Below are 15,526 nucleotides of genomic sequence, written 5' to 3' on the forward strand. Positions count from 1 at the left end.
TCATTATAATGACAGGTCAAACGTGTCAAATGAATGGGGAATGTGGTTTATTATTTATTTCCAGTGTCACTCCACCCACATCACATATGTCCTATATATACATATATATATATATATATATATATATATATAGCGAACATTTGCAGGTTGTTTGGGATTTGATATCAAAACTAAAAAGGCAGCAATCATACTGTCACACAAACAAACTGGCCAATCGAAATAAGGCTGGGGCCAATACAATAGCATGTACCATTCTGACATGAACTCTGCCTATCAACCACAAATATAGATGGTGACTTTACTCTCATCCAATGACGATCCACAAACAATCCGCTAATAATATAACTGATGTGGGACTGCGTTTAACAGAAAAGACCGTTATATCATATGCCTTTGTTTTCTTTTGGATCTTACCAGGTTTGCCAAAAACCCATGGAAGCAAACAGTATGACTTCCCAATACTGGATACGTCAGTCGATACGTGTCAGTCTTGAAATATCACTGTACAAATGAAAGTCAACAATGTATATGGTTTTTATTGGCAAACAATCAGTCCAGTTTGAAAACATTCTATTATAATGTTTCATCATATGTTATCTTGCATTGCGTTGCTTTGCTACTCTGACTGAAGCGACCCTCATTCTCCAAAATGGGTAACTGATGGAGTCTGGTCACTAAGGAACTGCCTGTGCAAACTACATGGCTGAGTGTTAGCGTTAGTGACTGACTGAACATTTCATTGACATCTGATTGTATTTATATGTATATTACTTCATTTATATATTCATATGTATAAAACATGTCAAAAAGCCTGTTGATATGATGTTACTGTAGCTACTGTACATATGCACTTTTCCATGAGGTTTATTATGCAGCATTGATGTTTTGATCATTCATTTATAAGTCCATAAATTGATGTAGCAACTAAGGATTCTAGCTTTAAAGTGTTCTTCAGATTCCAGTTCCACTGGATCAGGGTGAAGTTTCATGTGTTCTCTAGGTGGGTTCTAGCTGTTCTTGGGTTCTAGTTCCAGGTGTTCTCCAGGTGAGTTCTAGCTGTTCTTGGGTTCTAATTCCAGGTGTTCTGTAGGTGGGTCCTAGCTGTTCTTGGGTTCTAGTTCCAGGTGTTCTGTAGGTGGGTTCTAGCTGTTTTGGGGTTCTAGTATCAGGTGTTCTGTAGGTGGGTTCTAGCTGTTTTGGGGTTCTAGTATCAGGTGTTCTGTAGGTGGGTTCTAGCTGTTCTTGGGTTGTAGTTCCAGGTGTTCTGTAGGTGGGTCCTAGCTGTTCTTGGGTTCCAGTTCCAGGTGTTCTGTAGGTGGGTTCTAGCTGTTCTTGGGTTCTAGTTGCAGGTGTTCTGTAGGTGGGTCCTAGCTGTTCTTGGGTTCTAGTTCCAGGTGTTCTGTAAGTGGGTTCTAGCTGTTTTGGGGTTCTAGTTCGAGGTGTTCTGTGGGTGGGTTCTAGCTGTTCTTGGGTTCTAGTTCCAGGTGTTCTCCAGGTGGGTTCTACTGTAGGTGTCAACATAGGGTTCTGTAGTTCAGTATTCGTCCACCACCTCTCTGATGGATGGGATGAGGTTGTTGGTGGATTTGTAAGGGTTCTTGTTAACCTGGTGGTTGACCTGGTGGATGACCTGGTGGTTGGCTGTGTGACTACAGTGCGACTTCCTGGGGTAGGCTGCGTTCTCAGGCTCATCTGTAAAGCATGTCTTTTCTGAGAAACAATGGGGGGGGGGGGGGGGGGGAATCAAACAGTTAATGGTTTGTGGATGTTACTGGTTCCACTCCAAATGGCCCCCTGCTCCTTATGCAGTGCACTTCTTTTGACCAGTGTCCATAGCGGTCTGGTCAAACGAAGTGCACTATATAATATGGTGCCATTTGGGACGTAATCACTGCTTTCAAAGTGATTACTATCATCAGCATTCCAAATAAGTATGATTTACTCTGAATAGGACCCATTGCCTAACGTCAGCTAGTGAACAATGCAAGCTCTTTTTTTTTTTATACAGTAGTCCACCATGCTGTTGTATTGGTCAGCGGTCATGCAACACAAATATCTCATATTGTACTGTCATAGAACAAAAAGAGAAACAATCAGTGTATACAGCTCTGGGTAATCTGGAGAAGTTTGAAATGGACCCATAATCGATCAATACAGTTTTATTCAAGGGTTTGAAATCATTCTAATATCCTTTGTGTTTTATTATACGAGGGGATTCACTCTTTGGCTTGATGTAACCTGCCTTGTGAGGATCCAATTACAAATACAAGATAAGCTGACAATTGATTTGTTATCCGCACTGTATATAATAAATTATTCAATGATTTATTCAACAACATTGTCCTAACAAGAGTATTTTCACAGAAACATATGGTGGTTGGTGTAGAAAGATATAGAATGGCTGAAATCATTTATTCTAGTTTGTTTGTAGTATTATTTGTCTGAAAACAGATCAAAGTGGCATCAAACCATTTGGTGTGGTTGTATAAAAGAATCCATCCTGTAGTATTACAGAGGGACTGACGATGAGCTTATAGTCATGCAGGTCTGGGATACTGTTGGGTGAGTCAGCTATATCAGAAACACCAGAAGTTTCTTTGCGTTTTCTACTTCATGCATATTCATCGCGTCCATACCTTGGCCCACTCTATTCATCCTTGTTGCATTTTAGAAAAAGAAGCATAAGCTACGTGAGACAAATAGCCACCATGTAGTGTAGTAATATTGGATATATAAAGTATATTATATATATACACATATATATCTTACATAATCGTAATAAGACTAAGCAATTAGTCTATTAAAATGTTTATCTGACTCCATAAAGATAATTAGCAATATGCAAGAGACTATGGTTGAGTTACAGTAATAAGAAATGTCTGGGAATGGAATTCTAAATACAAGTGTATTTAATTAGGGGGGGTTGGTGAGATCAACACAGAGAATGTTGAATTCCTAAGACAACACAGAGGACATTCTTGCATACAGTTGATAAGAAGACTGACTTCAGGGGGAATGGGTGGCCTATAACCATACATGTTAAAACCATATGTCTAATAACACTGGCTGGCTGGGATAGTAGACTGGACTGGGTGCATTCAGGTCCAAAATCTGCGCCATGCGATATTTTTTAAATGTTCTACTAGCCTGGTTTGGAAAGTACTAGCATCGGGCAAGCAAGCTAGCGTTAACTCGCATCCCATCAAAAAGTTGCTCATGTTCTGAATACACCCAAAGTGTACATAGTAACATGGCTTCAACTCATTTTGCTGCTTTAAATTGTATACATTGATGTTACAGCATGTACACTATATGTGTATACATGTGCAAATCAAATACAGAATGTCCATGATTGTTTCCAAAGCATTCTGAGAGTTGTCCATGCTATGCATAACACTTTCTTTGATTTCGCTGTAAATCCAAAAAATTTATGAAAAGCATGCAAGTTCCATTCCAAAATCTATCTAATATTAGCATTCTCTTTTAAAAAAAAAATACTAAAATAAACGTGATTAAAAGAAATACAGGATAAACAAAAACAAGCTTGGAAGTCTATGTGTAGTCTCACCTACAATACTAACCACAGTAGTATTCACGCAGCAACCTCAGTAAACGTTCAAGATATCCTGGAAACCCATACTTAAACTTCAGTTTTCTCAAGGAGACAACACAAATTATTATTAATAGTTCCTTGTTTAGAGATTACATTAATGTTTGTGTGTTATTCTGCATTATATTCTGCTGTCATCGAGATGAGGTGATCTATCTGCCATTTTGACTTCTCTGTTATAGAGCAATCAGAGAGAAAAAAAAAATGGCATCCCTATTTTCTTTGTTGTGCACTACTTTTGACCAGATCACATAGGGCTCTGGGCAAAGGTAGTGTACTAAATAGAAAATAGGGTTTGCCATTTGGGACGCAGTCATCTTTAGAGGAACCACATACTTTTGTTTATCCCGTGAGTCCCTGCTCTTGGCGCGGTTGGTGCGGTTGGTGGCGGGGATAGAATGGACGGAGGAGCTCTTTTTGCTGGACGAATGGGAGGAGTGGGAGCTATGGGTGAGGCTGGCCTGGGACTGACCCGCGTTGTGGTCAAACTGCATCAGGCAGAAGATCAGGTCTGATGGCACCAGCTCAAAACCATACGGTGGGTTGGTTATTACATATCTGGAGAGCAGAGCGGGCAGCGAGAGAAAGAAAAAGAGAGAGAGAGAGATCATCTTTTCATGTAGTCCTTTATATTAGCAGGCATGTCAGTTACGAACAAAATTCTTATTTACAATGTTGGCCGGGCAAATGTCGATACAGTAATCAATATGAAGTTATCGATTTATCCAAATGTATCAAAATGAGCCATCTACAGTTATTCTAGTGGACAGTGTGCCGACAGTAACTCACCTCCTAACGTACTCACCGTTTAGTGCATTGACTTGTATGACTTTGTGTGTTTAGATGGGCGTCCCTCAATCGGTATATTCCGAAGCAAAGCATGTTGTATGTTTTTAACGCTTTACAAAACAAGTCACCGTAGCAACCACCATCCTGGAAGACAGAGAAGCAAAAAGTTTAAAGTTAAGTTTAGATTAGATGTTTTAACTCACAGATTGTCCCTATATAATTAATATAAATTGTGAATAAAATGGAGTCTTGTGGAATACCTTTTGTGATTTTTCTGGAAACTACTGTAGATTTATGTCCATCCACATTGACATAACCGTAGTCTCTGAAAATGAGCCTCACATTTCATTACATACACTGGATCTATTGGATATGTATGGTTCAGCATACCACAGAGGCCAGGACATATCATTCAGCTTCCTCTACAACCACAGAGGCCAGGATATATCATTCAGCTTCCTCTACAACCACAGAGGCCAGGATATATCATTCAGCTTCCTCTACAACCACAGAGGCCAGGACATATCATTCAGCTTCCTCTACAACCCCAGAGGCCAGGACATATCATTCAGCTTCCTCTACAACCACAGAGGCCAGGACATATCATTCAGCTTCCTCTACAACCATAGAGGCCAGGACATATCATTCAGCTTCCTCTACAACCACAGAGGCCAGGATATATCATTCAGTTTCCTCTACAACCACAGAGGCCAGGACATATCATTCAGCTTCCTCTACAACCACAGAGGCCAGGACATATCATTCAGCTTCCTCTACAACCACAGAGGCCAGGATATATCATTCAGTTTCCTCTACAACCACAGAGGCCAGGACATATCATTCAGCTTCCTCTACAACCACAGAGGCCATGATATATCATTCAGCTTCCTCTACAACCATAGAGGCCAGGACATATCATTCAGCTTCCTCTACATGCCTTGTTCTCCCCTAATGACCTCAGTGAGTAAACAGCCCTGAAAGACTTTTCTGTACTGCAAGCAGAGGTGACAAAACACAACCAGTCACTTACCCCCAAGTCAGCGAAAGGCCCGTCGTACAAGGCTAGCTGTGCCACACGACACCTGTCCCGGTTAGCGAGGGTCTGCGGCGTGCTGTAGCCTCCTCGTAATGCGTTCTCCTCCGCCAACAGACCCTCCAGCTCCGGAGTGGCCCCCCCTGTTACCAGCGTCCGGATCAGGGTGAGGATATTATCATTGAAGTATGTCTGAAACGATGAAGGAGAAGAGAGGGAGAGAGAGAGTGAGCAAGAGGGAGAGATTGTTAAGCATGAATCCATGACATGCAGCCAGCTATCTAGGCCTGAAGAAATTCCAATTACTGGAGGTTATTCTCTCCATTCTCTCTCTCTCTTGCTCTCTCGCTCTCTCTACCGCCAGACAGAGCCACAGTGACTTGTTTCTAAACATATTCATGCTGTTGAGGTACTCTTAGGGCTGGTAAGAAGACAGGGTTTGGATAGAGAAGGGACAGTAGTATGTAACGACCCTGTGTTAGTTCATTACAACACTGTAGATTTAGTGAACATGTTCAGGTCTTCTTCTTTCTCTGGTCTGTCTGTCTGTCTGTCTGTCTGTCTGTCTGTCTGTCTGTCTGTCTGTCTGTCTGTCTGTCTGTCTGTCTGTCTGTCTGTCTGTCTGTGTCTACTTGCCTGCGTGTCTGCTTGTCTGCCTGCCTGTCTGTCTGTCTTTGCTTGTTCTACACAGGAACATGTTCCCTGTCAGGGCTCCAGAGTAGAATGACGGATGAGCCTTGTCTATTAGGTAACATGACCTTTGTCTACACCGAAACACACTTACAGGCAGCTTCTGTTCCAGCCTCAGTCAAAGTGAAAGATAGACAGATGAAGCCATCGTACCAGGTAAAGTGCCAGGCTTTCTTGTATGCCTTCCTGGAGGTTTTTTTTAACCACTGGGACATAATGTTATTGTACCAACGGGATTCCATTAAGACCTTTCTTGGTTTGATGATGTCTGTGTAGAGACCTTTTAGTCAGTAACATCAGTAACACTTGAAGGTACACATATTAGACACAAATGTGTTGATTATAAGTGTGTATATAAGTAGCTTATAAGGCCTTTATTACATTTTATAAGTGTGTGTGTACATAGCTTATAAGGCCTTTATTATGTCTTATAAGCCATATATTAGTGTTCAAACATAAGTCATGTCTATTACTGGTCAATCCTTAATAACCTCATTGTTAGTTACAATAAATGCTTATTACTAGTTAATAAAGAGCAAGTTACACAAGAAACAGGCTGTTAGTAAGCTGTCTCAATGTGGGACTAGTAAGGGCATAGTACCGCTATATGTGTTCCCTGTTCTAAAGTGTGACCATATTTTTACTTGCAAAACTTTTTTCCAGAAATGACGTCATTGGACAGAAAGGGGCCCGCCTCCCCTCATATACAGTATGTCATACAACCAACATTCAAGTTGAAATGTAATGCTTAATAACCTCATTAAACAAACAAGACATAATAAAGGCCTTATAAGCTACCTACATACACACTTATAAGACATAATAAAGGCCTTATAAGCTACGTACATACACACTTGTAAGACATAAAGGCCTTATAAGCTACGTATATTCACACTTATAAGACATAATAAAGGCCTTATAAGCTACGTACATACACACATAATAAAGGCCTTATAAGCTACGTATATTCACACTTATAAGACATAATAAAGGCCTTATAAGCTACGTACATACACACATAATAAAGGCCTTATAAGCTACATATATTCACACTTATAAGACATAATAAAGGCCTTATAAGCTACGTACATACACACTTATAAGACACACTAAAGGCCTTAAAATAAAGTGTTACCGTAACATCTATAGTTTCCCATTCCTAGTAACCGATTTCTTTTGTTGAGCATTTACAGTATAAAATCTGGAAACCACAAGCTCTTTGTGTTACCAACTGGGGTCTGAAACCGTGCCTCTTGGGGTCTGAAACCGTGCCTCTTGGGGTCTGAAACCGCGCCTCTTGGGGTCTGAAACCGCGTCTGAAACCGCGCCTCTTGGGGTCTGAAACCGCGCCTCTTGGGGTCTGAAACCGCGCCACTTGGGGTCTGTCTCTGGCAAGCCACAATGCTGTGTGAGCCCACCTTGCTAAAGCCTATATAGGCAATCTCTCAGGGGAGCCAAACGTTATAGCATTTCGCTACACTCGCAAATAACATCTGCTAACCATGTGTACGTGGGAATTTTTTTTTTTTAAATGTTGATTTGATTTGAAAAAGCCTTCAGCTCTGTGTAGTTAAGTGCATGTCTTACAGCACTCATCAGGGAATCCAGCACACTGACTGCGAAAGCCGTCCCACAGGCGAAGGGCTGAGTGAGGTACAACTCTGTGTCAGGGTCATCGTCATCATCCTGGTCCAGGAACTGAACATTGGAGTCGTTCACTGGTGGGGGAAGACATTAAAATACGGACTTATTGATGTGTATGATACTACAGTGTTGTTAGCATAGCATGAAAGTCAGGCTGTTCAACATACGGTACACTATAACTCCGTCTGATCAACAGCTCAACCATACCGCAGGAAATAGTTATCATGCATAACATATAGTTTTACACACAGCTGTAATCTGGAGACATTATTCACGTAAAACAGCGATTCTGAAGCATCACAGATTCAGTCATAGAACGTACACAATGCCCGATGGCACAGAGGGATTGCTTTAAACAGTCAATGGCTGTGGATATGGATTGTTACGAGAGTCAGAGGGGATTTAATACGTAGATATTCAAATCATTTGTTTATTTGGAGAAGATATCAAATGTTTACAGGCATCCTCCATGGAAGCAAACATATTGTATGTGCGAGTATTGTCTCTGGTTGGCTTTGTGGTCAGCTACAGTATTACAACCCATATCCCCAGGCCATTCATGGACTCATGACTTCATGCACATTAAAAGACTTAAGCTTTGAATTTCAACATAAGCAATCTTCAACCGTATCAACAACACCAATAAGACATTGTTTTGTGTTGTAAATAGAGTAAATATAGCTAAAGGTCCAGCTATAAATATTAATTTGAAAAGTAAATATGTAAATATTTTTTTAAACACATCTTTGAGCACAAAAAACACCTACAGCTTTTAAAAAGTGAGTTAAGAGTAGTAGTTAAGAGTTAAGATGCTCTTATGGAAACAGAACTAAGATGATATTATGAAGCAGAACTAATATGCTACTATGGCAACAGAACATAGATGATACTATGGCAACAGAACATAGATGATACTATGGAGAGAGAACTAATATAATACTACGGCAACAAAACAAAGATGCTACTATGGAAAAAGAGAATATGATCAGTGAAGTACTAAGATAATACTATGGAAACAGAACTAAGATGCTACTATGGAAACAGATCCAAGATGCTACTATGGAAACAGAACTAAAATGCTACCATGGAAACAGACCTAAAATGCTACTATGGAAACAGAACTAAGATGCTACTATGGAAACAGAACTAAAATGCTACTATGGAAACAGAACTAAGATGCTACTATGGAAACAGAACTAAGATGATACTATGGAAACAGAACTAAGATGCTACTATGGAAACAGAACTAAAATGCTACTATGGAAACAGAACTAAGATGCTACTATGGAAACAGAACTAAGATGATACTATGGAAACAGAACTAAGATGCTACTATGGAAACAGAACTAAAATGCTACTATGGAAACAGAACTAAGATGCTACTATGGAAACAGAACTAAGATGCTACTATGGAAACAGAACTAAGATGATACTATGGAAACAGAACTAAAATGCTACTATGGAAACAGAACTGAGATGTTACTATGGAAACAGAACTAAAATGCTACTATGGAAACAGACATAAGATGCTACTATGGAAACAGAACTAAAATGCTACTATGGAAACAGAACTAAGATGATACTATGGAAACAGAACTAAAATGCTACTATGGAAACAGAACTAAAATGCTACTATGGAAACAGAACTACTATGGAAACAGAACTGAGATGCTACTATGGAAACAGAACTAAGATGCTACTATGGAAACAGAACTAAAATGCTACTATGGAAACAGAACTAAGATGCTACTATGGAAACAGATCCAAGATGCTACTATGGAAACAGAACTAAAATGCTACCATGGAAACAGACCTAAAATGCTACTATGGAAACAGAACTAAGATGCTACTATGGAAACAGAACTAAAATGCTACTATGGAAACAGAACTAAGATGCTACTATGGAAACAGAACTAAGATGATACTATGGAAACAGAACTAAGATGCTACTATGGAAACAGAACTAAAATGCTACTATGGAAACAGAACTAAGATGCTACTATGGAAACAGAACTAAGATGATACTATGGAAACAGAACTAAGATGATACTATGGAAACAGAACTAAGATGTTACTATGGAAACAGAACTAAGATGATACTATGGAAACAGAACTAAGATGCTACTATGGAAACAGAACTAAGATGCTACTATGGAAACAGAACTACTATGGAAACAGAACTAAGATGATACTATGGAAACAGAACTAAGATGATACTATGGAAACAGAACTAAGATGATACTATGGAAACAGAACTAAGATGCTACTATGGAAACAGAACTAAGATGATACTATGGAAACAGAACTAAGATGCTACTATGGAAACAGAACTAAGATGCTACTATGGAAACAGAACTAAGATGCCTGCTACCGAGCATTCTCACTATTTTGAAAAATGTAATTACAAGGCCATACTTATTTAAATAAGGTAAGAGAATAAGACATTACCATTGGTGTATTAAAATTGTGCTTTTTGTGATAACTGAAAGCCATGCCTCCGATATAATTTTCAGGTATGCCTTGCCTTTGACTAAATTGTAGAGTTACCACCATGGCTGTACTTGTTAGTGAAAGAGACGTGGTTTTTGAACTCGTACATTTTCAGTCCTGTGGTCTTCACCAAGTGAGTTCCTAGGCATATGATCTCATTCAACTTAAACTCTTTATGACAGTTTGTTACATATCTCATGAGGCCATATTTTGAGGCCTAATTTTACCGTAATACAGTGAACTGAAATGAATGTTTTACAGGCCACATCAGGCCTGCAAGTAGAGGATTTCAAAATTCTGGTAACCTTCCCCAAATTCTCAGATTTTTAACAAATCCTGGTTGAAGGATTTCCTGTTTATTCCCTCCCGTTTCCAGGAATCTTCCAACTGGGATTTCTGGAAAACCTGTGAAATGTGGTATAAAGTTGCCAGACTTTTACCTGCAAGTCATTATTCTGGGTGTGTAATGTGATGTGTAATTCCTATTTGAACAGCGACAAAATTAGGATAACTAACAGATGGAATTTTTATTCTCCCACAACCTGCATTCATAAAGACTGCCAGGGATAGGAACATTGTGAGGAGACTACCTATGCCATCTAAACTGGACAACCATTTCAGGAATGGTGCAAAAAGACTGATTGGATTAGTTTAGAAAAATGTATGTTATTTTATCTTTGTGTAGCATAAGATTGATGAATCAATTAAACTACATGCAAAAACACAGATATTGAAAACAATTATATAATCAACCTGCAGTAAAGCATTCTGGGAAATATTATAATAATTATGGTACAAATGTGCCTTTTATGGTACCACCCCAGTGACAAAGCCGTTAGTTCCAATACAGCATTCTGTATTGTACCCGACGCTTGTACCCTGGGAAACATTTATATTTTAGAAATTTAGCAGACGGTCTTATCCAGAGTGACTTACAGGAGCAATTAGGGTTAAGTGCCTAGCTCAAGGGCACATCGAACTAGCAACCTTCAAGTTTACTGGCCCAAGGCGCTAACCACTAGGCTTCCTGCCGCCCAGAAATGTACCTTCACACTGTACCCCTTTTGTTGAGAGTGTGATTATTGTACCTTTATATTCAAATTATTGGATACATAAATGTACAATTATAATCTTCATCCGCACATGTACCCTAAAAGGTACCGAACTGTACCATTTGAGATTATACGTGTACCCCTGAAGGTACATTATGTGTTTTTAATATTTTTGTACAACAGGGAACAATACTGTACCCTAAGCATACCATTATTTCTAAGTGTATGAAAACAGAACTAAGATGCTACCATGGAAACAGAACTGAGATGCTACTATTGAAACAGAACTGAGATGCTACTATGGAAACAGAACTGAGATGCCACTATGGAAACAGAACTGAGATGCTACTATGGAAACAGAACTAAGGTGCTTCTAAGGAAACAGCCACAAGGACTTGTACTGGGATCAAAGGGCCTTGTGATTCACAGAAAAGAGAAATAGGCCAAAACAAGACAGTCAATTCCAACAAGAGAACCCAGAGTACAATCTGCTCAAAGTGATACCCCGGGAATGAACCAGACTAGGGTTACATGCCAAATCACACCCTATTCCCTACATAATGCACTACATAAGGAATAGGGTTCCATTTGGGGTGCAGCCTTAGCCTCTTAGACCAGGCAGCCAGAGAAATCAAAAGACAGCTTTTTTGGAGGAGGACGAGGCGGCGGCTCGGCGGCTCGGCGGCGGCAGCGGCTTCTTACCCAGTTCTGTTATTATGTGTATGTTGATCCCACTGCTTGTATCCTGACTGAATGAAATCACAGGTAGGACTTTGCCTGCTGGTTTTACTAACGGTGCTACAGACAAGTGTTAGGGAGAAATAGTTACGACGTTAAGATTAGATAAATGTAATAGCCATGAATGGTTCAAAACATGAAAATCACCTTCAGAATGTGTTAGAAAGCATACATTGACTGAGGAATTCTGGTCTGTTTAGTTTATTAAAAACCTGAAACATCCGTATTATTACCACATTAGATTAGAAAAACTTGAATATTCTCAATCAGGCAATTCATTTTGGTGTTTTCTCATCACTCTAAAACTATACAAAAATATATGTATAGAATTCCATGAAACCTTACTTTTCACCCATTTCACACTCTTTAAGGACAATGCCAGAGTGACATTTCATTCATACCTGCTGACATACCTAGTTCAGTGATGATGGGGACATTGGCTCCTGTTGTGATGGAAGCCTGTCGTACCAACCCCCCATGAACTGGACTGTTTTCAGGAGAGGACCTGTCCATGCCTGGCAGGGTGAAACCTACATGGAAACATACATAGATGCTGATGACTGCCTACGACAGATGATATAATGCCTTATGTAGCTGTTATAAAGGCCTTATGAATGCATAGATCGGAGGCCTACAGTAACATGTTACCACAAAGCATATTCATGTTATGAGGCACTTATCTATTCTCCAAAAGAAAGTATAGAAGTACAAGGAAAATGGAATTGATATGATGATTTATCAATACGGTATAATATATTTAAGCCATTCTTGGTCACATTCAAGTCATTTGTAGTAAACCAATATTACACAATGTTGAGTCAATTCAGCTTTATTCATGAGAGGTGCCTCCATCCGTAAATATCACAATATAAATGTTACATGTTGCTCATTTTGTTTCCGTCAAAGTGTCACCGTCTGAGTGGAGTCTAAAATAAATCTTCTAATGCGAAAAAGTGTCATACATACATAACATAGCCACGAAATAACAAAAACAAGTGACGTGAGAGTGAATTTAAATTGACTTGACATCCCTTTTCTCTCCCCAGACTGACAAGTAAAAACATGAATTTAGTGATGCTGTATGCATAATACATGGCCTGTGATTTGACATCTGTCACTTGCTGCTGACAATGCCAAACCACTAGGTCATACAAGTATTAGAGGAACAACCAGGTCAAGAGGTCCCTTAAAGTATTACATTCAATGGCAGGACAGGAATGACAGTCCATTATTGAAGCCCATCTCATTTCACTTCTACGCCTCACACGATGTTAGGAAATGTTTGATATATTATTCATAAATTACTTACTGTATCATTGTAAAATTGATTACAAAATAATAATCAGAATCAAATGTGTAAAATAATCTACAATTTAATTTGCTTAATGCCAGGATGATGCCAGAATAATGCCAGGATGATGCCAGAATAATGCCAGGATAATGCCAGGATAATGCCAGGATGATGCCAGGATGATGCCAGAATAATGCCAGGATGATGCCAGAATAATGCCCGGATAATGCCAGGATGATGCCAGGATGATGCCAGGATGATGCCAGAATAATGCCAGGGTGATGCCAGGATAATGCCAGGATGATGCCAGGATGATGCCAGAATAATGCCAGGATGATGCCAGGATGAGAATAATGCCAGGATGATGCCAGGATGATGCCAGAATGATGCCAGGATAATGCCAGTATGATGCCAGGATGATGCCAGGATGAGAATAATGCCAGGATGATGCCAGGATGATGCCAGGATGATGCCAGGATGATGCCAGGATGAGAATAATGCCAGGATGATGCCAGGATGATGCCAGGATGATGCCAGGATGATGCCAGGATGAGAATAATGCCAGGATGATGCCAGGATGATGCCAGGATGATGCCAGGATAATGCCAGGATGATGCCAGGATGATGCCAGGATAATGCCAATTACCAACAAGTAGCCATAGTCATTGTAACCTGAGGAACAATCATCACCAGGGATTCCTGTCAAACACATTGACATCAGGTCAAACACACGTACGCACACACACACAGTGTTGTACAGCTAACCTTGTGGGGACACACAATTCAGTCCCATTCAAAATCCTATTTTCCCTAACCCCTAACCCTAAACCTAGCCCTAAAACGTACTCTTACCCCTAACCCTAACGTTAACCTTAACCCTAACCTTAACCCAAAAACCTAACCTTAACCCTAACTCCTAACCCTAAACGTAATTCTTACCCTAACACTAATGTTAACCTTAACCCTACACCCCTACAAATAGCATTAGATCTTGTGGGGACTTACAACATGTCCCCAGTTAGTCACATTTTTGTTTGTTTACTATTCTTGTAGGGATTTCTGGTCCCCACAAGAAGAGTTAAACAGGTCCACACACACACACACACACTAACCACTAACCTTAACCTGAAAACCTAACCTTAACCCTAACCCTAAACGTAACCCTAGATCCTAACCCTAAAATCCTTTCTTACCTTGGGAGGTAGCCTGCAACACCCCGATGCTGTCGTCAAACTGCATAGACTTGATGTTGAGTGACGCCAGGATGCATTCCTTGTCCTGCAGTGAAGCGTCGTCAATATTGCTCTGATTGGCTGACAGGATGACGCACATGTCACAGAGGTTGATATTGACGGCCCTCAGATCGGCCCGGCTTAATGGTGTGCCCTGTGACAGGAGATGAACAAACATAATGTTATTATATACACACTCACTAGACTATATACACACTCACTAGACTATATATACACACTCACTAGACTATATATACACACTCACTAGACTATATATACACACTCACTAGACTATATATACACACTCACTAGACTATATATACACACTATAAACACTCACTAGACTATATATACACACTCACTAGACTATATATACACACTCACTAGACTATATATACACACACTATAAACACTCACTAGACTATATATACACACTCACTAGACTATATATGCACACTCACTAGACTATATATACACACACTATAAACACTCACTAGACTATATATACACACTCACTAGACTATATATACACTCACTAGACTATATATACACACACTATAAACACTCACTAGACTATATATACACTCACTAGACTATATATACACACTCACTAGACTATATATACACACACTATAAACACTCACTAGACTATATATACACACTCACTAGACTATATATACACTCACTAGACTATATATACACACACTATAAACACTCACTAGACTATATATACACTCACTAGACTATATATACACACTCACTAGACTATATATACACACACTATAAACACTCACTAGACTATATATACACACTCACTAGACTATATATACACACTCACTAGACTATATATACACACACTATAAACACTCACTAGACTATATATACACACTCACTAGACTATATATACACACACTATAAACACTCACTAGACTATATATACACACTCACTAGACTATA

The 15,526-nt window shown here is 39.5% G+C and overlaps 1 protein-coding gene across 14 annotated transcripts in view; it reads right to left on the reverse strand.

The window, feature by feature from the left end:
* Positions 1-518: 518 nt before the first annotated feature.
* LOC115201715 (calcium-activated potassium channel subunit alpha-1) overlaps positions 519-15,526 on the reverse strand; it is a 192,796-nt gene continuing 177,788 nt past the window's right edge. For 3 of the 14 annotated variants that reach the window (XM_029765547.1, XM_029765555.1, XM_029765550.1), the window contains 9 exons: positions 14,531-14,723; positions 12,460-12,576; positions 12,011-12,106; positions 7,710-7,840; positions 5,430-5,624; positions 4,416-4,543; positions 3,947-4,168; positions 3,780-3,781; positions 519-1,710 (listed from right to left, as the gene is read on the reverse strand). In XM_029765547.1, the coding sequence (XP_029621407.1) occupies positions 1,535-1,710; positions 3,780-3,781; positions 3,947-4,168; positions 4,416-4,543; positions 5,430-5,624; positions 7,710-7,840; positions 12,011-12,106; positions 12,460-12,576; positions 14,531-14,723 (1,260 nt within the window). In that variant the 3' untranslated portion in view covers positions 519-1,534. Of the gene's footprint in view, positions 1,711-2,636; positions 2,657-3,568; positions 3,627-3,779; positions 3,782-3,946; positions 4,169-4,415; positions 4,544-5,429; positions 5,625-7,709; positions 7,841-12,010; positions 12,107-12,447; positions 12,577-14,530; positions 14,724-15,526 lie in introns of those variants that run through there. The other 11 variants (XM_029765556.1, XM_029765560.1, XM_029765559.1 and 8 more) reach the window with 8 other exon arrangements.

This window comes from Salmo trutta, chromosome 10 (assembly GCF_901001165.1).
Source record: "Salmo trutta chromosome 10, fSalTru1.1, whole genome shotgun sequence".
In the NCBI taxonomy this organism is placed as follows: domain Eukaryota; kingdom Metazoa; phylum Chordata; class Actinopteri; order Salmoniformes; family Salmonidae; genus Salmo; species Salmo trutta.